This window comes from Trichomycterus rosablanca, chromosome 6 (genome assembly GCF_030014385.1).
Source record: "Trichomycterus rosablanca isolate fTriRos1 chromosome 6, fTriRos1.hap1, whole genome shotgun sequence".
NCBI lineage: Eukaryota > Metazoa > Chordata > Actinopteri > Siluriformes > Trichomycteridae > Trichomycterus > Trichomycterus rosablanca.
Window position 1 is genome coordinate 29,659,796 of NC_085993.1, and position 26,197 is coordinate 29,685,992.

The 26,197-nt window shown below is 40.1% G+C and overlaps 2 protein-coding genes across 2 annotated transcripts in view; both read right to left on the bottom strand.

The window, feature by feature from the left end:
• nck2b (NCK adaptor protein 2b) overlaps nt 1-18,749 on the bottom strand; it is a 70,562-nt gene extending 51,813 nt beyond the window's left edge. Inside the window, exon 1 of the mRNA XM_062996810.1 lies at nt 18,598-18,749. The gene's annotated coding sequence lies outside the window, so the exon portion shown is untranslated. The remainder of the gene's footprint in view (nt 1-18,597) is intronic.
• A 2,510-nt stretch (nt 18,750-21,259) lies between these two features.
• On the bottom strand, nt 21,260-25,382 carry dph3 (diphthamide biosynthesis 3). Its single transcript, XM_062996812.1, has 3 exons — nt 25,230-25,382; nt 23,363-23,437; nt 21,260-21,537 (listed from the first exon to the last, which is right to left on the bottom strand). Exons 1-3 carry the CDS (start codon nt 25,335-25,337, stop codon nt 21,463-21,465), a joined length of 258 nt encoding a protein of 85 aa, XP_062852882.1. The 5' UTR covers nt 25,338-25,382; the 3' UTR covers nt 21,260-21,462.
• Nucleotides 25,383-26,197: the final 815 nt, after the last annotated feature.

The window sequence follows — 26,197 nt, forward strand, 5'->3', positions numbered from 1 at the left end:
CAAGCTACAATAACTGGGATTTGCTTGTACTTGCAAAGTAATGACTTGTTGACACATGATAGTTTGAGAGGACTGGTTTTCTACCTTGGTACTACAACATGGGTTCCAGCTCTCTGATAATTTCCTTTAAGTATTTGCATTGTAATACATCTTACCATGCTTTTTTGCATATCTATAAAATAAAGTTAGCCTACCTTAAAACTTTAACAATTCAACAGTTTGTTACTGCCATTCTCCCACCATGTGATGCATTTGAAGGGGACATGCACTACTAAACAAAGTTAGCATGGAAAAGATGAACTTGCACTCTAAAATGAATCCAGGTTTAACAGCCAGTGAGACTAGATTAAGATAAATAAATTATTTCATTTTATTTTATTGTATTTAAAGCTTGGAGTTATAAATGGATATAATAGTTAACTATTAGCTTTCATTAGCTGACTTCACGGAAAATAAAAAAAGCCAAACCAAAAATCAATGCAAGGGGGGTCATTTTGCACCAATGGATGCACCAATTAATTTTATAAAGTGTAAAAAAAAAAACAGGGACAGAGGGTAGAGCTGTGGGTTACCAACTGGATGGTTGCGGATTTAAATCCCAGTTCTGCCATGCAGCCACTGTTGGGCCCCTAAGCAAGGCTCTTAAATTCTCTTGGCTCCAGGGGCATGATACAAATGACAGACCCTGCGCTTTGACCACAGGTTCCAAAAAAGCTTGGATATAAAGGTAAACAATTTCACTGTACTCTACACTGATCAGCCATAACATTAAAACCACCTCCTTGTTTAAACACTCGCTGTTCATTTTATCAGCTCCACTTACCATATAGGAGCACTTTGTAGTTCTACAATTACTGACTGTAGTACATCTGTTGTCCATCTGGGTGGTGGATCATTCTCAGCACTGCAGTGACAATGACATGGTGGTGGTGTGTTAGTGTGCGTTGTGCTGGTATGAGTGGATCAGACACAGAAGTGTCGTATCCACACATACCAGCACAACAGCACAACACCACAACACACACTAACACACCACCACTATGTCCGTGTCACTGCAGTGCTGAGAATGATCCACCATCCAAATAATACCTGCTCTGTAGTGGTCCTGCGAGAGTCCTGACCATTGAAGAACAGCAAGAAAGGGGGCTAACAAAGCATGTAGTGAAACAGATGGACTAGTCAGTAATAGAACTACAAAGTGCTTCTATATGGTAAGTGGAGCTGATAAAATGGACAGTGAGTGTAGACACAAGGAGGTGGTTTTAATGTTATGGCTGATCGGTGTATACGTGTACAGTATATATGACAAATAAAGGCATTCCATCTGCTGTAGATTATCCTTATATCACAAACTACAAAGACACAACAAGCAATTCCATGACTGGTAAAAGCAAACCTATCTTATCATTTCACAGGTCATTAGCTGCCATGCGGTCTCACAAAGCCATGCTACTCATTTAAAGTTGAATGAAACAGTTCAGGGTTTTTGTAAACCAGCGAGAATCAGTAATAATTTCTCTCTGCCTGTGTCTGGCTTTTGCCTACATCATATAAACAAGTCATCTCATTGGCGGCGCTTTGAAAAGGTCAGCAGCAAATTCATAATGAATGAAAATGTCTTGTTCTGCCAACACGAGTGTCTATTTCTAACATGTTACTCTGGGTTCTGATTCTTTAAAAGTTTAAATAATTTATGTTCATTATACTTTGTTATTACTATCATTAAAAAACAGGTTTAAGGCCGCTCAGGTGGCGCAGCGGTAAAAAAGACACGCTGCAACCTGTTATCGAATCCAGCTCTGCTTCACCGGTTCGAAGCTGAGTGGCTGTATGAGCAACGATTGGCCGGTTGCTCAGTTGAAGGGTGGGACAAAGAACCGGATGTGGGTCTCTCTCTGTCAGAATGCGATTACGACCTGTGCCGGCTGATTCGAGGCGCCTGCACAAGAGATGAGGAAGAGTGCCCTTAGGGTGTGTCTCTCCGCATGCAACGCTAGGTGGCGCCACACTCATAAATGTGTGGGTGCATCTGGCTGCTGCTCATGTTTCGGAGGGGATATGGGTTAGCTTCGATCTTCTCGGTCAGGGCAGGGTTCGGCATAGACAGAGAGGAAGCACGATGCAAATTGAACAATTGGATGTGCTACAGGGGGAGAAAAAGGGGGGGGGGGGGGGGGGAAACAGGTTTAAAATTACAGTCCATACTAGGACTCAAGATTCATATTCAAGAGCTGCCACCAATTTACTGTTACTGATTACAAACAAAAAAGTCATCATCCTCAACTCAGTTCCCAGACGACAAAATACAATTTATTTCAAGCTTGTTAAAAGTTTAACACTAATGGCTTTTGAACTGAATGAGGATCTAAATGCAGCGTTTGGTTTAGTTGAACAGGTCTGAGTTTGCCCCCCTTTTAGCTGTTGCTATTTTAGAAAGCATCGTTCTTTTTCCTGGCATTGATGAAGCACTTTTCTCTGATTAAATATTGAGATGCTACATTTTCTCCAGACAGTTAATAAAATATGCATCATCCACACATGCTGCATGGCTAATCACTCTGCCCTCTGCTAATGGATCTGCATGGTCTCTGGATTTCTGTGAAATGAAAATATAGAAAACACTTGGTAAGACTATAAACAGCCATAGTAGTCCAGAACAATGCAATATCATCTCAGGAGCACAAATATTCCTTCACATTTCCAGTTTAGAGTTCCCTACACGGCAAGTCAGGTTCCACCGGGAAAGAGTGGACGCAAGTGCACAGTGCTATCGGCTACGCGTCTATACAGACGTGATTAATCATGTCTGTGATGGAGGGGTGATGGAAGTCCTGCAATGGATCAGTGCCCTGTCCAGAGTATTTCAGCCTTGTGCCCAGTGTTTACCTGCTGTAAACATGTCCAGGATAAACAATTAATGAAAACAGAAAATTTTACTCTATGTGTTTTATATTTTGATGTGGAATTTTTTGATATTTTGATGTGGAACTTGATGTGGAATTTGATGTGGATATTTTGATGTGGAACCTTGTCTGTTAATCATGGTGGTTGGCTATAGGTAGGGCCCTACTAAAGTCACAGGAAAATGTGCTTAGGTTCGAGGTCCCTTTGGGGATTCCATTATCAGTGGAAAAGTGTGCTTCTCTACACGTGTGATCATCTCTCTTTATTCCGTGCTGCATCTCAAATGAACAAGCCAGTAAAGTATTATGCTCCTGACAATTTGTCTATGTACATTTTATTTATTTTTTTTATAAACTCAGCAAACTTTTTTTTTTTTTCAAATTTTCCCCACTTTGCCCCCCAATTTTTCTCCCCTAATCTAGTTGTGTCCAATTACCCTGAATTCGTCCTCTATACTGATTTGACCCTCTGACTGAGGACGCCTCTCAACTGACATACGCCCCCTCCGGCACGTACAGTAAGTACAGACTGCATTTTTCACCTGCACGAGTCGAGTTCATACACTGATGGGCACTGTGTACGGAGGGACACACCCCCATCAGCATTATTTCTCAGCCCTGTGCAGGCGCCATCAGTCAGCCAGCAGGGGCCGCAGTTGCACCAGTTATGAGGACCTATGATCCGACTTTTTTACCCTCTAACCCTGAACAACAGCCAATTGTTGTTCATGCTGCCGCCCAGCCCAGTCGGAAAGGTAGAGCTGAGATTCGATACGATGTATTCGAAACCCCAACTCTGGTGCGCTAGCGTACTTTACCGCTGCGCCACCTGAGCGGCCCAGCAAACTTTAAAGACATTCGGTTACACAGGGACCGCCTTATAGTGCAAAATAACCAGTGACATGATTTTTACACTGTGAATTATGTACGGCCTTAGTTATAGGTTAAAAGAAATTGGCCAAATTTGAAACACTTATCATAATAATCATAAAAAATTTGCACTCTTGTGATTCAGAAGAACATGTTCCATAGTGGAGGACTTAAGCTATATCACTCTCCTCTACCCAACACTGCCTTTATTGTCATATATACATATACAGGTGTACAGTATAATGGAATTCTTTGTCCCCATATCCCAGCTTGTTTTGGAAGCTGGGGTCAGAGCACAGGATCAGCGCCCCTGGAACCAAAATGGTTAAGGGCCTTGCTCAAGGGGCCAACAGTGGCTGCATGGCAGAGTTGGGATTCGAACTCTCAATCTTTCAATTGATAGCCCAAAGCTCTACCCACTAGGCTACCACTGTCTCATTGTTTTGATAGCAAAATGACACAGGTGTAAAAGCGTAGTGACAGACCTGTACCCATGGTGTTGTGTCAGTAAACAGAGCTGTACATACTGGATACTAGGGGTGGGCGATATAATATCGTTCACGATAATACCGGTATAGTTGTAAATTCGATATGGTTTTTGCCATATCGCGATATTGTTAGCAAACGCGCGTCACTCGCTCTCAAGCACGTAACAATGAAATAATGGACAGGGAGTAGTACATGCAAAAATACTGTAATGACAAAAGGTGGCAACACATCAAATTTATTTCAGCACCTAAAGCAAAAGCACCCGCGTGAGTACGAGGAGTGTCAGTCACTGCGTGAGTCTGAGAATGATGTGAGGCCAAAACTGTGTCAGTGAACAAACATAGAATACACAGGTTTAGGGCTGCAACGATTAGTCGACGTAATCGATAACGTCGACTATAAAAATGTGTCAACGTGGAATTTCATTGTCAACGCGTCGTTATTATTGCAACGCACTAAAGGAACTGCAGGGGGTGCAGCATCGCTTCCATGGTGCAGCGGGGAGTTTATGAAGACAGAGAGGCAAAGATAAAGAGACTGAAACTTTCTAAAGTATTTCAGCCAAAATAACCCAAAGAAACGAGCTGGACGCAGACACTACAAAGCAGAGTTGTGCTTTCACGCTAGCACTACGGTGAAACGCCTTGCAGCCATGATGACTAGCGTTATTCCGGTAAGTTTTTACACCGCTTTGTGCTTTAACCAACGTAGTTAATGTTAATGTTTGTTAATGCTAGAGTACTTGTCGGAAAACTATCTAAGAGTTCGCTATTTTTCAGGTTTGTTTGCTAGCTAACTCATTAAGCGCAATAGTTAATCAGTCATTTATAAGTAACGTTATATAACTTAACATTATAGCCTAACGTTACCCTGTCTCGTCTTCCATATTTTTTGCTCTCGTTAATGAGAGCATTCATTCTAAATAACAAGCCTCCTCCACTTAATGATAGCTAGTTAGCTCAGCAGATAATTCAGTTAAGATATTTAACCTGTTATGGTTTAGTTGGCATAGCCAGTACACTATTTGTAATAAACTATGATACATAGCCTTCAGCTTTCTCTTTTGCTCTTTCTATTAATAGCACTAAGCAATGAAGTGTGGATGACTTTGACCAGAGAAGAGGTTCATGCACCCCTCAGATGGCTGAGGTCCTCACAGACAGCATTCACATGTTTCTCAACCACATGTTATACAGGTCCTTCTCAAAAAATTAGCATATTGTGATAAAGTTCATTATTTTCCATAATGTAATGATAAAAATTAAACTTTCATATATTTTAGATTCATTGCACACCAACTGAAATATTTCAGGTCTTTTATTGTTTTAATACTGATGATTTTGGCATACAGCTCATGAAAACCCAAAATTCCTATCTCAAAAAATTAGCATATCATGAAAAGGTTCTCTAAACGAGCTATTAACCTAATCATCTGAATCAACGAATTAACTCTAAACACCTGCAAAAGATTCCTGAGGCTTTTAAAAACTCCCAGCCTGGTTCATTACTCAAAACTGCAATCATGGGTAAGACTGCCGACCTGACTGCTGTCCAGAAGGCCATCATTGACACCCTCAAGCAAGAGGGTAAGACACAGAAAGAAATTTCTGAACGAATAGGCTGTTCCCAGAGTGCTGTATCAAGGCACCTCAGTGGGAAGTCTGTGGGAAGGAAAAAGTGTGGCAGAAAACGCTGCACAACGAGAAGAGGTGACCGGACCCTGAGGAAGATTGTGGAGAAGGGCCGATTCCAGACCTTGGGGGACCTGCGGAAGCAGTGGACTGAGTCTGGAGTAGAAACATCCAGAGCCACCGTGCACAGGCGTGTGCAGGAAATGGGCTACAGGTGCCGCATTCCCCAGGTCAAGCCACTTTTGAACCAGAAACAGCGGCAGAAGCGCCTGACCTGGGCTACAGAGAAGCAGCACTGGACTGTTGCTCAGTGGTCCAAAGTACTGTTTTCGGAAATCAAGGTGTTAGAGTCTGGAGGAAGACTGGGGAGAAGGAAATGCCAAAATGCCTGAAGTCCAGTGTCAAGTACCCACAGTCAGTGATGGTCTGGGGTGCCATGTCAGCTGCTGGTGTTGGTCCACTGTGTTTTATCAAGGGCAGGGTCAATGCAGCTAGCTATCAGGAGATTTTGGAGCACTTCATGCTTCCATCTGCTGAAAAGCTTTATGGAGATGAAGATTTCATTTTTCAGCACGACCTGGCACCTGCTCACAGTGCCAAAACCACTGGTGAATGGTTTACTGACCATGGTATTACTGTGCTCAATTGGCCTGCCAACTCTCCTGACCTGAACCCCATAGAGAATCTGTGGGATATTGTGAAGAGAAAGTTGAGAGACACAAGACCCAACACTCTGGATGAGCTTAAGGCCGCTATCGAAGCATCCTGGGCCTCCATAACACCTCAGCAGTGCCACAGGCTGATTGCCTCCATGCCACGCCGCATTGAAGCAGTCATTTCTGCAAAAGGATTCCCGACCAAGTATTGAGTGCATAACTGAACATAATTATTTGAAGGTTGACTTTTTTTGTATTAAAAACACTTTTCTTTTATTGGTCGGATGAAATATGCTAATTTTTTGAGATAGGAATTTTGGGTTTTCATGAGCTGTATGCCAAAATCATCAGTATTAAAACAATAAAAGACCTGAAATATTTCAGTTGGTGTGCAATGAATCTAAAATATATGAAAGTTTAATTTTTATCATTACATTATGGAAAATAATGAACTTTATCACAATATGCTAATTTTTTGAGAAGGACCTGTATATGTTTTTGACTTCCAGAGTGATAACTTCTGAAACATAACAGCTTCTAATGCTGTCCAAAGCTTTCTTATTTAATATAATTTTTTTATTGTGATTGTGTATTAATGTTTCAAATATATTTAATTAAACTATTAAGCTTAAGTTTCAAATTCATGTTTCATGGGTCATTATTTTAATTTGATATTGGAACTTAAATAACATAACAGAGTTTTTTTTGTTAAGGCAGAGATGGAGGGTATGACATAAATAGTCGTTGACTAGTCGACTAATCAGGAAAAAAAAAAAATCGTCAGATTAGTCGACTACTAAAATAATCGTTAGTTGCAGCCCTACACAGGTTACCATCTGAGAATGTTTAAAACAGAAAAGCGCTAAACGGAACGCTTTCCTTCGCGTATGAGTATAGAAACGGAATCACTCAGTCAATGAGTCAGAAACCACTCTTTTCAGATGAATTATTCATTGGAATCGAATCAGAAAACTGTGCTCTTATCTATGTTAAAGATTCATTCGTTTTGCTCACTCTGTGGGCAACACAACTCCGGTTCAAAAGAGTCAGATGTATAAACCAATCAGAGCTTCGAATTCAGATTCTGGGCGGAATTTCAAGCTCTCTTTTCATTGGTTGCTGTATAATTGACAGATATTCATTTTGCAATGATAGCAAAGCATGATCAAATATTAATCTGGATTTTTTCGATGCTCATTTATTTGAAGTAAAATGGACAGTATAAATGTGATTGTGAGATTCTGCTGGTTTGTTTAATATTAATATTGTCAATATCAGAATCAGAATCAGATTTATTGGCCAAGTATGTGGATACACACAAGGAATTTGTTTCCGGCTGATGGTATCTCTCTAGTAATAATACAGTGTACAAGCAATGTATATATATGAATACAAATATGAATACAAATATGAATACAAATATGAATACAAATACAGCCTGTAATAATACAAAATATAAACACTGTAACTCTGTCAGAATGTATCAGTGTTTTGTGTTTTTAATATAACTTATAAACATTATAAGGTAAAATATGGGTAGTGGCCTGCCATTGTACTTTAAGTTTACATTATATCGTATCGAATCGTATACTATAGCCACTTCTCAAAAGCATATGGAGATATGAGTTTTTTTAGCCATATTGCCCAGCCCTACAGGAAGTGATGCTTGATTTAATGTACATTTAGTAACATTTGTACCTTAGATTAGTCTGTTTTTAAAATAAAAAAAGTGTTCTTATATATCGCTAGTGAATATCGTTATCGCAAAAATATCCCAAAATATCGTGATATTATTTAAAGGCCATATCGCCCACCCCTACTGGATACTGATATGAATCCAGCTTCTAAAGCTAATACTGAACTTGATCCAGACACTTAGATAACCAGAAAGGGTTTGTCCATTTAAAAAGCAAAACAATTACAGAGGAATTAGGAAAAATGCAAATGATACAGATAAGTACATCCAGCACTGTACAGTTTGCATAAAAATACAGTGCAGCAATCCATGCAAATGTTCTAAGTAATGCTATCGTATTGTCCTTTGTATGTCCTTAGCTGTGACTACAGTTAATAGGAATGTCTTTGTGGATGAATCCTCTGTTATCTCTACTCTATAGCACTCTTGCTGCAGGGAAAAGTCCCTTCTGACCTTTTGTTTATGTATTTGCTCTTCGATTTACAAAATGAATAATTTAATTAAGGCACACACTCAAATGAGATCAGCACCACCACCTTTAAATATGTGCATGCCAATGCCTATTTCATAATAAACGTCACTAATGTTGTAAATGTTGGGCTGATGGTAGTTCCTTCTAGTATACATGTTGAATGTAGCAGATATGGTCAACATAAAGACCTGAGTGACTTTAACATAAAGCCACATCGTTATAACCTGATTGGGGTGAAGTTTCTGAAACAGCAACAAAAGCTCACAGGCAGCTGTAGTGAGTGTCCACTGCCAGTAGGCCAAAAGAGGACAAGCCACAAACCACTGATAGGTTGTTGGGCAGCCAAGACTAACTGATGCCAGAAGGCATGAAGACTATGGTGTCTGGTATGGACCAACACAGCTACTGTGGCTCAAATTGCAAATCATTTTAATACTGGTGATGAGGTGAATGTGTCACAACACATCATTGAGTATCAAGTGCATTAAGCCCTTCTGTGTATGAGGTTGAAGTGCCCATGGTAACTCCTGTCCAGCGGTGCAGCATTGAAAGCAGCTGCAATTGGCATGCAGGCATTGCACCTGGACATCCGTGCAATGGAAAAAGATCGTCTGGACCAACAAATGATGCTTTTTATAAATCATGTTTATGGCCGGGCACGTGTGTACCAGTCGAAGACACGTCACCATGATGAAGTATAGAATGCTCCAGCTCACAACATAAAAAAGTTTAATGACCTGCTGGTAATGTCCTGGTGCCAGATGCCACAGAACTACTTCAGAAGTCTTGAATGCAAGTCCATGTCTCAGGGCCGTTTTTGACAACACATAGGAGGGTGGTCCTAATGTTCTGGTTTATCAGTGTAAGTGGGGAATTACACAGAATGTACTTAACACTATTAGTAAAATCACTGAGGCTCTAAACAGCCATTAAACTGAGTGCTACTATATTTGGAAAGCTGCTTCTTTAAAAGCATTTCCCCACTTAAAACCCAGGACATCAGCATACTAATACCTGAAAAGTCTTGTCCTTTTTGGACAGTTTTGACTAGGGATGCATCGATACAATTTTTTCCCAACCGAGTACAAGTACAAGTACATGTATTTTTGTACTTGCCGATACCGATACCGATACCAATACCTATTTAGAATACCGTTTTTTTTTTTAAACAAAAACACACGTGAGAAGTGACGAGAAGTTTAATGATACCATGTCCAAAAATGCACGTCAACAAGTAGCGAGTGATCAAAGTGTTTGTGCGCTGACGTGATGAAATCAAGGAGGAAAAATGAATGAATCTGAGTGGATTTGGCAACACGAATAGCATGGATTGTTCTGTAGTGAGTTGCAGGTTAATAAATATTTTTGCAATGTTGGTGTTTTGTTGTTATGTTTTGTAGAGAACGATCAGGTCAGAAATACTGTAAAACGTGTGTGTGTGTGTGTGTGTGCCGGTGTATTCTGATATAAACTATATTATCCCCCTGTCCCACCTGTTTACACTCCTCTCCTGCGTTTCCCCTCACACCGTATCCTGCGTTCTCATTGGCTGTTCGACATGTCACTCATTCCCAGTCGCACATCTGAGATCAGATATCTGACGTGCTAGAAAACTCGAGCGCTCGGTGAGCCGGTCGGATCTAGTTGTTGGATAGTTCACACTTAGCGATCGAGAGCTGAGTTTTGATCGCCGAGCGAACGCCGAGTTGCTCCCGAGCCGGCAAATCTAGCGGCGACCAGTCGCCGAGCGAAAATCAGGGCAAAAATCGTGTAGTGTGAACTACGCATAACGCAGCAACGTGCACTAGGCACACGGTATCAGATGTTTAGTATCGGAGCCTCGTTTGCGAGTACGAGTACAAGTTAATGAACACGGTATCGGGCAAATACCCGATACCAGTATCGGTACTCATGCATCTCTAGTTTTGACCATATGACCATATGTAGTCTGCTTCTACTACTGTGCTATTTATCTGACCAACAAAAAGACCAATATCATCTTTCTTTTTTTTTAAAAGCCATTTCTGGTATTGGGATTTGTGCAAGTATATGGCAACTTTGACCTAGTCAGTCAAACCTTTGTGTTGTCTTAAGGGTCAAATCTGACCCGATACTGTTAACCAATCTTTATTCCACAGTGGATCATTCTGGTCCACAAACCTAATTTGGCACAGTTTTATGCTGGATGGCCTTCCTAACCCAACCCTGCTTGGCGCAATTCCTAATGGCTAGGCTGCCCCACCTTCCCATCAGGCATAGTCAAACATGTCTGTGTAGATGCCCAATGGTATATGTCAAGAGAACTAGATGTTTTCCATTTAAACTCTAAATTATGTCAAATTATGTTCTAAAATGTACATTATTGGGACAATAAATATTCTTTCATTGTATATTTTTATTTAATTATATACACGTCACTATAATACCCACTGTTTGCTGTATATTGCTACTGGGGCTTTAACCTCCTTCAGGATCAATAAAGTATCTATCTATTCATCCATCCATTCATCCATCCATCCATCTATCTATCCATCTTATATTGCCAAAAGTATTCACTCACCCATCCAAATCATTGAATTCAAGTGTTCCAATCACTTCCATGGCCACAGGTGTATAAAACCAAGCATCTAGGCATGCGCTCCAGTGTGGTATCGTGATAGGATGCCACCTGTGCAACAAGTCCAGTCGCGAAATGTCCTCGCTACTAAATATTCCACAGTCGACCGTCAGTGGTATTATAATAAAGTGGAAGCGATTGAGAACGACAGCAACTCAGCCACGAAGTGGTAGGCCACGTAAAATGACAGAGTGTCAGCGGATGCTGAGGTGAATAGTGCACAGAGGTCACCAACTTTCTGCAGAGTCAATCACTACAGATCAGCTCAAGAACAGTGTGTAGAGAGCTTCATGGAATGGGATTCCATGGCCGAGCAGCTGCATCCAAGCCTTACATCACCAAGCGCAATGTAACATGTCGGATATAGTGGTGTAAAGCACGCTGCCACTGGACTCTAGAGCAGTGGAGACGTGTTTTCTGGAGTGACGAATCACGCTTCTCCATCTGGTAATCCGATGGATGAGTCTGGGTTTGGCGGTTGCCAGGAGAACGGTACTTGTCTGACTGCATTGTGCCAAGTGTAAAGTTTGGGGAGATGGGGGGGGGTCGGGCTTGGCCCCTTAGTTCCAGTGAAAGGAACTCTTAATGCTTCAGCATACCAAGAGATTTTGGACAATTTCATCCTCCCAACTTTGTGGGAACAGTTTGGGGATGGCCCCTTCCTGTTCCAACATGTGGCACACCAGTGCACAAAGCAAGGTCCATAAAGATATGGATGAGTGAGTCTGGTGTGGAAGAACTTGACTGGCCTGCACAGAGTCCTGACCTCAACCCAATAGAACACCTTTGGGATGAATTAGAGCGGAGACTGTGAGCCAGGCCTTCTCGTCCAACATCAGTGTCTGACCTCACAAATGCGCTTCTGGAAGAATGGTCAAAAATTCCCATAAACACACTCCTAAACCTTGTGGAAAGCCTTCCCAGAAGAGTTGAAGCTGTTATAAGGGTGGGCCGACATCATAATAAACCCTATGGATTAAGAATGGGACGTCACTCAAGTTCATATGCGTGTGCAGACGAGCGAATACTTTTGGCAATATAGTGTATCTATCTAAACCTTTTAAGGGGATTTCCATTTGCAACTGTACATTCTTAAATGCTTGTCTGCTCACCATGGTTATAAAGAGATTTAAATCCTGTCGGCTTGAACCAGTCTGACCATTTTCTAGTCAGTTCCGGCATTCAGCACAGCCGCTTACTGGATGAATTTGTCTTGTCCAAATTCCAAATCCAAGAATAGCAGCTTTAACATACTCAAACCAGCTCATCTGTCACATATTGTGAACATAGTTCTTGACATGTGTCTGCATGATTGTAATGCATTGTGTTGCAGCTCATGTATCCTGATAAAAATCCAGTTAGTGTATAATGTGTTTTTACAATGGTGTCTAATAAAAGACCTCTACACATTTATCTTCCTACAGCAGTAAGGAACATTCTAAATCGGACATGACGCTCATCCACTGCATTTTATGTGCTGAAGGACTGCTGTTTATTTGTCCAGTGCATTTATGCATCATTTATTCAGTCTAAACAAAGAAGAACCCAGCCAAACTGCAGTGCCTTTAAAGCAGCTTACAGTATGTTGCATTATGAATTGCACCCTGACAGATCCTGCACATTAAATCGATTCTGCTTCGCTAAAAGCTCTAGCGTTTAACTACTTAATTATATAGGTTTCTAGCCAAGACCTTCTGACCGATTGCAAGGTTTGTCCCAGATTTCTGGAGAAACACTGGCTATAAGGCAGGAATACCCAGGACAGAATGGAGAACCAATGCAAAGCTTCGACTACCTCCTGCTACCCAAGCCAAAGCCAATCATATCTATGTAGATGCCCCACTGGCTACTAGTCCCACTTTCACCAAGTCTTAGAGATGTTGGGCTAGCTTAATGAGATGAATGAATGAGAGCATTCATTCTAAATAATAAGCGTTCTCCACTTAATAGTAGCTAGTTAGCTCAGCAGATAATTCAGTTAAGATATTTAACCTGTTATGGTTTAGTTGGCATAGCCAGTACACTATTTGTAATAAACTATGATACATAGCCTTCAGTTTGTGATAATTAATACAGCTTTCTCTTTTGCTCTTTCTATTAATAGCACTAAGCAATGAAGTGTGGATGACTTTGACCAGAGAAGAGGTTCATGCACCCCTCAGATGGCTGAGGTCCTCACAGACAGCATTCACATGTTTCTCAACCACATGTTATATATGTTTTTGATTTCCAGAATGATAACTTCTGAAACATAACAGCTTCTAATGCTGTCCAAAGCTTTCTTATTTAATTGATTTTTTTTATTGTGATTGTGTATTAATGTTTCAAATATATTTGATTTAACTATTAAGCTTAAGTTTCAAATTCATGTTTCATGGGTCATTATTTTAATTTGATATTGGAACTTAAATAACATAACAGAGTTTTGTTATGTTAAGGCAGAGATGGAGGGTATGACATAAATAGTCGTTGACTAGTCGACTAATCGAAAAAAACAATCGTCAGATTAGTCGACTACTAAAATAATCGTTATTTGCAGCCCTAGTTGCTGAACATCATACACTCACTGTCTCACACCTTGAGGCAATTTAAAGATGCCAATCCACCTTTAGAATTTTTGTTCAGAGGGAGAAGAACCTGCGCAAACAAGGAAAGAACACGACAAAGACCTGACAGACAGTGGCCAGAGGGAAAGGTTCGAACCGATGTTCCCAGGACTGTAGTGATGTGTGGCATCCGCACTACCTGCTGCAGCATTGTATTATTCGGTCATCGTTAATACACCTGCTTAAGACTCTGTGGTTACAGGGTCTAGACCAAACTTCTGAGTGCGAAAAAAGATTAAACCTTGGACAAGGTGCCAATCACATGGCTTCACAACTGTTTATTTACTCACGAGCAACTAATGACAGCTGAAAATTGCAATCCACCTTCTGCCTGTTTTTAGAAGTTACCAGGACCCTAATCCTATGTAGTCCAACCACACTATCTGCTGCTCTAACATGATCTATGAATCCTGATTACACAAGGCTAGAAGACACATAGGGCAGGGCAGCAATAGCAATACATTACACACTTACCAGCATGGTCACAAAATTTTGGGTAATCCGAAGTAGTCAATCCACCTTCTGCATTTTTCTTATAGGCAAGTGTCAAACCAAAGCGCGCGCGCGCGCACACACACACACACACACACACACACACACACACACACACACACACACATGAGAAGAGCAAGCCAAACTCCACACAGGCAGTGGCCAAAGGCAAGGTTTGAACCCAGCTAACCAAAACCTTGGCACAATGTGCTAACAACCACTTTCTCCTGGTAAAAAATGGGTCTGGCACCATCCAAAAACTCTGGGCACAAGGGCAGAATAGACCATAAACAGGGCAACATTCACATTCTTCTGCTTTTTTTACACTTGGAGCCGAAAACACATCTTCTGCATGTTTTTGCAAGGCAAGAAAAAACCAAAGTCTCTAGACGATGCACACAAAAATGGAAAGGAAATACCAAACTCTGCACAGACATTGGCCAGAGGCAAATTTTAAACCCAGGTCCTCAGAACCTTGGAGCTGAGTGATAACCAAACTAGCCCTTTAGCTTTTATTCATTTATCAACTATTTATATTTATTAGCTGCTTGTCCTTATCAAACTTCTGGTGGGTCCTGGGACAGGATACTCCTTGGACAGGTTTCCAATCACAGTCTATGTCAGCGTTTTTTAAACCCTGGATCGTGACCCTTGGTTGGGTTGCCAGCCAAAAAGGGTCACAGAGAAAAATATTAACAGACACAAACACAAAATGAACTTGTACACAAACATCCCTTGTGGAGGCTTTACGTTACATCCTGTAAACCACAGTGGGACCAGATTGCCACTATTTTTATTAATTAAGTATATTTCGTTTTGTGTTTTGTTTTGATGCAATGTTTGTGTTGCCAGGGTCATGGTAAAAATCATGGTTTGTTTGATGGTTTATTAGGATTTTAACGTCATGTTTTACACTTGTGGTTACATTCATGACAGGAACGTAGTTACTCATTACACAAGATTCATCAATTCACAAGGTTATATCGAACACAGTCATGGACAATTTAGTGTCTCCAATTCACCTCACTTGCATGTCTTTGGACTGTGGGAGGAAAACAGAGCACCCGGAGTAAACCCACGCAGACACGAGGAGAACATGCAAACTCCACACAGAAAGGACCCGGACCGCCCCACCTGGGGATCGAACCCAGGACCTTCTTTCTGTGAGGCGACAGTGCTACCCACTTAGCCACTGTGCCGCCCCAAAAATGGAAAGAAAATACCAAACTCTGCACAGACATTGGCCAGAGGCAAATTTTAAACCCAGGTCCTCAGGACCTTGGAGCTGAGTAGTAACCAAACTAGCCTTTTAGCTTTCAATTATATATTAATTATTCATATTTAGTAGCTGCTTGTCCTTATCAAAGTCCTGGTGGGTCCTGAGCCTTCCTGGAATCTGTGGGCACAAGACAGGATACACCTTGGACAGGTTTCCAATCAAAGCATATATAAGGGTTTTTCAAACTTTGGGTCGTAAAGCTTGGGTGGGTCACAAGCCAAAAATTTGTCACAGAGAAAAATATGAATATGAAAAATGAATATTAATAGACACAAACACAAAATAAACTTGTACACAAACACACCTTGTAGAGGCTTTACGTTACATCTTGTAAACCACAGTGGGACTAGATTCGTTTTGTGTTTGTTTTGATGCATTGTTTGTGTTGCCCGGGTTGTGGTAAAAATCATAGACAAAATGTGGGTTGCTTGAGAAAAGGTTTGAAAAATCCTGGTGTATATGATGCCCACCCATCCACTTATTCACACCTTTTGCCTATTTTTGAGCAGTCAGAGGTCAACAGTGAAGTTTAAAGGATCTTTCCAGATTTTTTATTCAACACAGAGTTCATTTACCTCACACAATTGCTCTATTCTAAACAAGATCACGTTGGGTCCAGAGCCTACCTGGAAACTCTGGGCATAAGAGTGTGTGTTTGTTTGTTTATTAGGATTTTAACGTCATGTTTTACACTTGTGGTTACCTTCATGACAGAACAGGTAGTTACTCATTACACAAGATTCATCACTTTTTAAGGTTATATCGAACACAGTCATGGACAATTTAGTGTCTCCAATTCACCTCACTTGCATGTCTTTGGACTGTGGGAGGAAAACGGAGCACCCGGAGGAAACCCACGCAGACACGAGGAGAACATGCAAACTCCACACAGAAAGGACCCGGACCGCCTCACCTGGGGATCGAACCCAGGACCTTCTTGCTGTGAGGCGACAGTGCTACCCACTTAGCCAGTGTGCCGCCCACATAAGAGTTTAATATACCCTGCTTAGGTGATCTTACCCACACCTAAGAACAATCTGTTGGCAGTTGTAGCCTAGTGGTGAAGGTACTTGGCCAGTAATCAGAAGGTTGCCGGTTCAAGCCTCACCACTGCCAGGTTGCCACTGTTGGGCCCTTGAGCAAGGCCCTTAACCCTCAATTGCTTAGACTGTATTCTATCACAGTACTGTAAATCGCTTTGTATAAAAGCGTCTGCTAAATGCTGAAAATGTAAATTTAAATTTGTCCTTTTATCTCCCATTTCCAATTTACCATACCACTCAATTATCTATTCAAACCCACCTTCTGCATGTTTTTAAATTTCCTAGTACTCAATATATCATTCATTCATCTTCAGTAACCATTTTGATCAAGGTTGACATCGTGATCAGTAGTTTCCTCAGTCTTAATTTAGGATGGCTTATCCAAGTTCTGTATGGAAAACCTCTACAGACATTGAAGGAACATAAATCACCCCCAAAACCAGACATCAGGGGTAAGATCTGAATGCTGAATATATTCTGTTAAATTCATTTTATTGAATAGCAAATATATTTCATGTTACTTTTTTTTTTTATTAAAAAGACACTGACACCTGACACTGGTAACCACAATAAAGTGTATCATATGGTAATGTATCGTGATACCGATTCCATTCAATTATATCGCACAGCCTTAGTGTGGATGATATACATCGCATTATTTGGGTCAAAAGGTTTTTTTTTCCATTTCCATTTTTAATAAAGCAGTGTGTAGAAGATGCACTGAACCGTCTGTGATTTATCGGCATTGGAACCCGCCACCATTTATCAACTATTTATATTTAGTAGCTGCTTGTCCTTATCAAACTTCTGGTGGGTCCTGGGACAGGATACTCCTTGGACAGGTTTCCAATCACAGTCTATGTCAGGGTTTTTTAAACCCTGGATCGTGACCCTTGGTTGGGTCGCCAGCCAAAAAGGGTCACAGAGAAAAATATTAACAGACACAAACACAAAATGAACTTGTACACAAACATCCCTTGTGGAGGCTTTACGTTACATCCTGTAAACCACAGTGGGACCAGATTGCCACTATTTTTATTAATTAAGTATATTTCGTTTTGTGTTTTGTTGTGATGCAATGTTTGTGTTGCCAGGGTCATGGTAAAAATCATGGTTTGTTTGATGGTTTATTAGGATTTTAACGTCATGTTTTACACTTTTGGTTACATTCACGACAGGAACGTAGTTACTCATTACACAAGATTCATCAGTTCACAAGGTTATATCGAACACAGTCATGGACAATTTAGTGTCTCCAATTCACCTCACTTGCATGTCTTTGGACTGTGGGAGGAAAACGGAGCAAATATATTTCATGTTACTTTTTTTTTTATTAAAAAGACACTGACACCTGACACTGGTAACCACAATAAAGTGTATCATATGGTAATGTATCGTGATACCGATTCCATTCAATTATATCGCACAGCCTTAGTGTGGATGATATACATCGCATTATTTGGGTCGAAAGGTTTTTTTTTCCATTTCCATTTTTAATAAAGCAGTGTGTAGAAGATGCACTGAACCGTCTGTGATTTATCGGCATTGAAACCCGCCACCATGAAGCTGAGCTCCCTATCTGTCTATTGTACTATTGTAGCTCCTGACATTAGCTACCGTTCAGCGTGCTAGACAAAGCCTTAATCTCTCATCTAATATAAATACATACAGAAATCAATGCAGCATTCCTTCTCTCGTTTTTACTCTCGTTTGCATAGAGCTTTTGGAAATGGCAAAGGAAAGCAGCGCTAGTTGTTCCATAACCCTAATGCATCTTCCATAAAACAGCACACATGTAGCAGTGTTCACACCGCAATACAACTTTAACTGCCGTCGGTCTTACCGTACTGCTCGCTCTCCAGCGGGTCCCGCACAGAATATGTCCGGCTTTTCAGTTCGTCCTGCTCACCTACCGCGTCTCAGCACGCAAAAGTTAATATTAAAAACCACGCTGGGTGTGTTTTTCCCGGCTGCCAGGCCTCGGGAACTCCGGGTTTTGTCCTCTATCCCCAGTTTCAGCTGCTCCTACTCTTGCTGCTTCGGTGTAGCCTAGGAATGAAAGTCGATCACAAAAAGAGTCGACTCTCTGATTCCGTATTGAGTATTGAATCAACTATGGAGTCGATTCCACAAAGTACAGCGCTTATGGCTCAATTAGCTTAAATAAATTGCAAGCTATAGGGAATGAGCAAAAGTATTAAACCTACTTGTGTTTTTGTTTTTGTCATTTATTACACTTCAAATGTACACACACGTTGTCTTTTGACTTTGCACGTATACATAGGCCTATACACAAAAACATGTATTTGCTATAGGCAATATCTGACCTGGAAAACAGGTTTAACCATGAACTCTCATACCGTCTGTTGTATGTTCACATTGTGTGCATAGGGGCTTCCTTTGGGTAATCATTTTTTATCGCACAAAAATATGCATATAATTGAACTAAATACAGTACTGTACAATACACATTTATAAATATAGAGAAGATTTTGAACTTGCATTCAATTTCATTGTTTTTCATTGTCTATTTGGAAGATCCATTTGCACCCAAACATCAATATCCTGGCTGGTTAATATCACAATTTTCAATCAGCACAATTTCCCTTACTCATGCCATCTTTTCTGTGAACTACTCTCTCAACAGTATAGTAAAATGAGTGAGAGAAAATGTATTTTCAGTCAGTACACTCTAACCCAAGTCCACAACCTTTTTAATGTGGAAATGTGTGCTCATTCAGTCAAAAGAGCATTTGTGAGGTTAGGCACTTGTGATGAATGAGACAGCCTGGTTTGCAACTGTTTGCAACAATTCTACTCATACCAAAGATTATTAGTTGGGTTGAGGTCAAGGCACCAATGGAGACATGGAACAAGACTTCCCAGAACTGTGGTCACAAAGTTAAAATTATGATGTATTTTATAATTAATTTTATACACCTGTTAACAATGAGTGTGACAGAAACATCCAAACTTCAGATACATTGGCCATACAGTGCATGATCTTCTTGACTTGAGCTAGTGGTAAATGCAAGCAGACATTACTACTACATCTGGTATGTTAGACTATTTTCACTATTTAGTGATGTTTAAGGTCTTGTTGTCCTGTACATACCAAGCTGTTTATTATGTACACCTATCCAGTAAGTACATCAATTAATTTTCTTTATGATACACTTACAAATGCAATAAAAAAGTTGAAAAACATTTAACACTGTTTTACATCACCTTTCCTATTAATTACATATTAAAAGTTTGGGAACTGAGTTTGCAAGTGAAATGTTTGCCCATTTTTGCTTGATATGAGACATCAAATGCACAACAGTCCTGGTTGACGTTTTGAACACCAAGCAGGCCAGTCAAGCACATGCATTTTGTGACTACGAACCCATGCTAATAAGACCTGGAGTTGTCCTGCTGAAATAACCATGGACTTCCTAGAAAAAAATGCTGCCTTGTTGGCAGCACATCTCTCTAAAATCCTACTATATGCCTTCATATCAGTGGTACCTTCAGACATATGCAAGTCACTTATGCACCTCCATAGCATAACAGATTTTGGCTTTCGCACCTTTTGCTACTGTCTGGATTGTCCTTTCTAACTTTGGCACTTTTTTCTGACTGACAGCACATTGTCTTTCAGGTAATCTGAGATGAGCTTAAGCCCAGAGAACTTGTTTCTGCATAGAATTGACATATGGCTTTTTCTTTGTGTAAAATAATTTCAGGATGCAATTTTGATACAGCGGCAGACTGCATTAAGTAATGATAGTTTCCAGAAGTACTCCTGGGCACATGTGGCTATATTTATCAAAGTGGCATGATGGTTTCTCATATCAATACCACCTCAGAGCTTGAAGGACACACACACACACACACACATATTAAACAGTGGTTTCTGACCTTGCCAGACCAAGATTTCATGGGCACCCTAAATATATTTTTACAGTGCTTCTCTTGAATATGGTGAGCCACAACACATCTTTGGGTATGAAAGGAGGATCCACCAAACCCAGTACAAAGGGTTCGATGCAATGCGTGTTGTGACACATTGACTTTATTATCAGTATTAAAATGGTCTGTAATATGAGCCACAGCAGCTCTTCTGTTGGTCTGTACCAACCACCAAAGCCTTCATGTCCACTGGCATCCACAAGACCAACACACTGTCATCGGTTTGTTGCTTGTCCTTACTTGGATCACTAATAGACTTCCCAATCAGATTAACATTTTAATTTTATATTTTGTTTTATTTAAAAGGCCATATTTCATCAGATTGGTTTGGACATTTCCACCAGTTCTAAAAACAGTTTACGGTTCTAATATAGTGCTTTGGTAGTTCTTATCCATTAGATAAATGAAAGTCTTTACTCCTTAAACCGGATTTAATTTGTATATCCTATCAAGCTTTGCCTGAAATCCACAGGCAGCGAGTTAATCCCCCCCCCGCCCCCCCCACCCCATGATACACCAGCTCCCTCTACTGTATAATCACCACCAGGAAATACCGTTAAAATCCTTTATATTCTGCATTAACAACAAAATAAATACATTTAAAACATTATCAGAACTAAAAGTAAAAGTCCATGTGCAAAACGCTGCTACTGCTTGCTGTGTCTACGACAACAGGAGGTTCTGTGGTTATTTTTGTAGCACCAGAAGGTACCAGGTCCATTTTCAGGCTATTAACGAATTTAGCTGCTGTTAGTCATCTCTGAGCCACCTCCAGCTTAGTTTCTGTTGCAGTCGGGGCTTCAATAACTTCCCCACACATAAACTGCTCCTGCAAATACAAGATCATCTGATTAAAACATTTCTAACAGCACCAGATAAAGCTTTAGACTGATGTCTGAAAGGGAACCACCATATTTGGCTATTAATATTAGGAATGGTGTAAAAAAAAGTATATTTAATATAATTGTAGTATTAAGTATTAATTTATATAGTTGTATAGTATAATTAAAGCATTCGTGAGGTACAAGCTAGATATCATTTGCTGTAGGCTTATCTTGAATTTCCTAATGGCAAACTAGTAACAGTCTAGCAAAATACACAGAGATTTTGTTCCACATTTGATCTCCCAATCTAGTCATTTCCAGTTACCAATTGTGTATCCGCTTTTGCTTGTATAATCCCCGATCTGGACAAATGAGAACCAGATCACCAGACACCCACCAACTCCAGTCCTGAAGATCGCATATTGGAGCAACAACAGAAAGAGACCCTGTCTGACCTTACCTCCCTCAATGTTTTTAAATCTGTCAGTTGTTTCTGATGGACAGTGATCTTGTTTTTTTACAGACTTGATGTTTATAACACCATAAATACAAATATGTTCTCTGTCTGTGGTTATTTAGGAAAAAATTAAAAAATTAATTCACTGTTCAATCTCTGTGGGCACCAACAACCTGTGTGGCATAAACAAAGCAGCAAGACTTCTTACAGTTTAGTCACCAACACTGGTCCTCTTGTTCTGCCTTTGTTCTGTTTTGCATTTTCTATTTTCTTTATATATATACAGTATATATATATATATATATATATATATATATATATATATATATATATATATATATATATATATATATATATATATATATATATATAAAAAATTTCTTCATGCATTTTCTCCCCTTTTTCTCCATTTTGTTTAGCGCGTCCAGTTGCTCTGATTGAGGAGAGCAAAGCTAACCCAAGCCCACTCCGACACGTGGGCAGCATGCTGTATAAATCTTATCACCTACACTTTGACGAGTGCAGTGCAGCTCAGCATTGTGTATGAAGAGACACACCCTGAGAGCACTCTTTTCTCATCTCTGTGCAGGCGCCATCAATCAGCCAGCAGAGGTCGTAATTGGACCAGTCATGAGAGAGAGAGACCCCATCCGGCTTAATCCCACCCATATCTGAACAACAGGCCAATCGTTGTTCATGTGGAAGCTCAGCCTAGCCGGCAGGCAGAGCCGAGATTCGATACGATGTATTCTATTTACAATGCAGTTTTCCAGCTTTTCTTGGTCTCCCATATGTATTATTTTTTATAATTTTCCCATTTTGATTGAACTTACACCATTTTGTAACTACCGGCATCTTTTACCACACCATGTTGGATTTTCTTTTCAAAGAAGTTTTATAATCATCTCTACTGTTTCAGCTGAATGCTCTCTTCTTGGAGCCATGTTTTCCTTCAATCAGCCCATCAGTTCAACAGCTAGTTAAGGTCTGTAAGCACTCACTCTTAACTGCAGGCTGATTTACATTCTCACACTGGTTTTGGTATTTATTTTAGAAATGCAAATTTTTTTTTTTTCATTTTACAAGGGCTTTATTTTTTATTCTTAAAAATACGCCATTAAATATATATTTGTTTATCTTTCGCAATTCCAGAAGGTTGAGCCATTAAATAAATTATTAAAATAATTTAGGTAAGCAAAAATATTGAGCATGTAGTGTTTTATGTCTTATTATCTGTTTGTTTCTATTTATTCATAATACCCCAGATACAAATAGTACCTTATATTTTAAGCTCATGTCATGTAGGTCAAATACTTTAAATTAATAAAATGAGACACACAGTGCATCAGGGTAGTGTGGAATGATCTACTTGCCTTATCATAAATAACTTTGACAATCAGAGAACAGCTGGGACAGGTAGCAACCTCTTCTCCATTTTCCAAATCCTCCTGCAAATGAATAAATACTGCATCAACACAGTTATACCTTATATCAGTGGTTCTCAACCGGGAGGTCACAGCTTACTAGGGGGCCTCGGTGAGCTTAGATGGGGGTCCCACTGCATTTGATTAAGAACAGTAAAAAATAATCACTCCTGACGTGATGGGAAAATCCGTAGGCTATTAGCACATGGGCGATCTCTTGTGATGTCATATAAATCTACTTTAAACTACCTATAGCCTACGCAGGCTTTTTGAGAATGCATTAATATTTGATTTGCCCACCTCAAAAGTGCAACGGTCAACAAATGGTTTCTACAAATGATTCTTTTTTTTTTTTTTCTTTGCATTTTTCCCAATTTTCCTCCCAATCTTCCTCCCAATCTAGTTGTACTGCATTATGCTTCGACTCTACTGATGCTGATCTACACTGCTGATTGAGGAGAGCGAGACTGACACATGCCCCTTCCTACACGTGTGCAGTAGCCAACTGTATCTTTTCACCTGCACAAGAAGAGTTCATATACGTATCGAGTCTCAGCTCTGCCTTGCCGGCTAAGGCTGAGCAACCACATGAACAACGATTGGTCTGTTGTTCAGATGGGCGGGACTAAGCCGGATAGGGGTCTCTCTCCGTCAGACTGGTGCAATTACGACCTCTGCTGGCTGATTAGAGGCGCCTACACAGAGATGAGGAAAGAGTGCTCTTAGGGTGTGTCTCTCTGTACACAACGCTAGGTGGCACAACACTCATCAATGTGTGGGTGATAAGATGCATACGGCTTACTGCCCACGTGTCGGAAGGGGGCGTGGGTTAGCTTTGATCTTCTCGGTCAGAGCAGGGATCAGCATAGGTGGAGAGGAAGCATGATGCAATTGGGAAATTGGACGCACTTAAGGGGGAGAAAAAGGGGAGAAAATGCATTTAAAATAAAAAGTCAGCTCTAGTGTGCTGGCGTGTTTTACCGCTGCGCCACCTAAGCGGCCCTACAAATGATTCTGATTCAGTTGTAGATGTAAATCCTGCTGAAGCAGAACCAGGTGAGGAAGCTTCTACCACCAGTCCACCAGAAGTAAACACACCACATCAACCAAAATTAGAAAATACCAAGATATATACCTTCATCATGGATTTATCAAAATTCACATGAACAAGAGGGGGAAAATATTTGCTGAAGCCACAAGAACAATAGTATAACCCGTGTCAAGGGGGTCCTAAAATTTTTATTTATTTATTTACTTTTTAACACAGGAGGGTCCAAGAAAAAAAAAAAAGAACTTTCACCTTACATAACACCTGTAACTACATATATGCTATCATATAACTAGATACTGAAAAGTAGTGTGGTATAAACAAGGACTTCACTAAATAAAATGTTTTGTTTTGTCTGCTACCTGGCCACAACCCCACTGAACTCATTTTTCATTACTCACAAATGGACAAGTTCTCACAATCACACTCCAAAATCTTGTGGAATGCCTTCCCAAAGAGTGAACTCTGGTATAGCCACAAAAAGACAGCAAACTCTATATTAATGTCCATGTTTTTGACTGGAATGTCTATCTGGTCAGATGTTCACTTACTTGTTTAATTACTGTTTCTGTACTTTGTATAAGGTCTTAAAAGAACAACATGTAAGTTAGATTAGTATTTTCAAACACACGCCATTAAAAGTTATACTTACACTAAATTAACAGTTTGACATATTCTGTGTTTACTGAATACTGAATATATTTGGAGATGACATTGACTATTAAGCCATGAAGACGTTTTAACTATAATTCTTAATCCTTTACTTACCTTTGTGATCGCGAATCTGTCTCCACACGGACAGGGAAAATAATATGTTTCTGTTTCTTCGTCGTACTCAAAGTCTTCGATTTCAACCTCGTCGTGAAAAACCGACATTCTAAATCCTGTTTCACTACCACATTCAGCACTTCTATACACACACGTTTTCTGCACGAAATGTCGCAGAGAGATGACGTTTTGTTCCACTGCAAAATCATTAAGGTATTTCTTTACTAGATGGCGCTGTTGCTCTGTGTCTTAACTGACTTCACCTTTCAAAAATACTGAACGTACTGTGTTTTGGTTGCCCTACAGAATGTAGGGAGAATCCCCATGTGCATGTGTGTGGGTGAAGGAGCGAGTGAGTAAATAAAAGAAGTGATTAAGTGAGTGAGTGAATAAAGGAGTGAGTGAGTGAATAAAGAAGTGATTAAGTGAGTGAGTTAATAAAGGAGTGAGTGAGTGAATAAAGGAGTAAGTGAGTGAATAAAGAAGTGATTAAGTGAGTGAGTGAATAAACGAGAGAGTGAGTAAGTGAGGGAATAAAGAAGTGATTAAGTGAGTGAGTGAATAAAGGAGTAAGTGAGTAAGTGAGTGAATAAAGAAGTGATTAAGTGAGTGAGTGAATAAAGGAGAGAGTGAGTAAGTGAGGGAATAAAGAAGTGATTAAGTGAGTGAGTGAATAAAGGAGTAAGTGAGTAAGTGAGTGAATAAAGAAGTGATTAGGTGAGTGAATAAATGAGTGAGTGAGTAAGTGAGTGAATAAAGAAGTGATTAAGTGAGTGAGTGAATAAAGGAGTGAGTGAGTGAATAAAGAAGTGATTAAGTGAGTGAGTGAATAAAGGAGTGAGTGAGTAAGTGAGGGAATAAAGAAGTGATTAAGTGAGTGAGTGAATAAAGGAGTAAGTGAGTAAGTGAGTGAATAAAGAAGTGATTAAGTGAGTGAGTGAATAAAGGAGAGAGTGAGTAAGTGAGGG

Bases quoted from the DNA above. Each gene is read 5' to 3' on its own strand.
- dph3 (XM_062996812.1), bottom strand. From the start codon at position 25,337: ATGTCGGTTTTTCACGACGAGGTTGAAATCGAAGACTTTGAGTACGAC. The intron at 23,438-25,229 runs GTAAGTAAAGGA...ATTCATTTGCAG, and splicing joins ACAGATTCGCGATCACAAAG to GAGGATTTGGAAAATGGAGA. The intron at 21,538-23,362 runs GCAAGTAGATCA...TTGTATTTGCAG, and splicing joins TCAAAGTTATTTATGATAAG to GAGCAGTTTATGTGTGGGGA.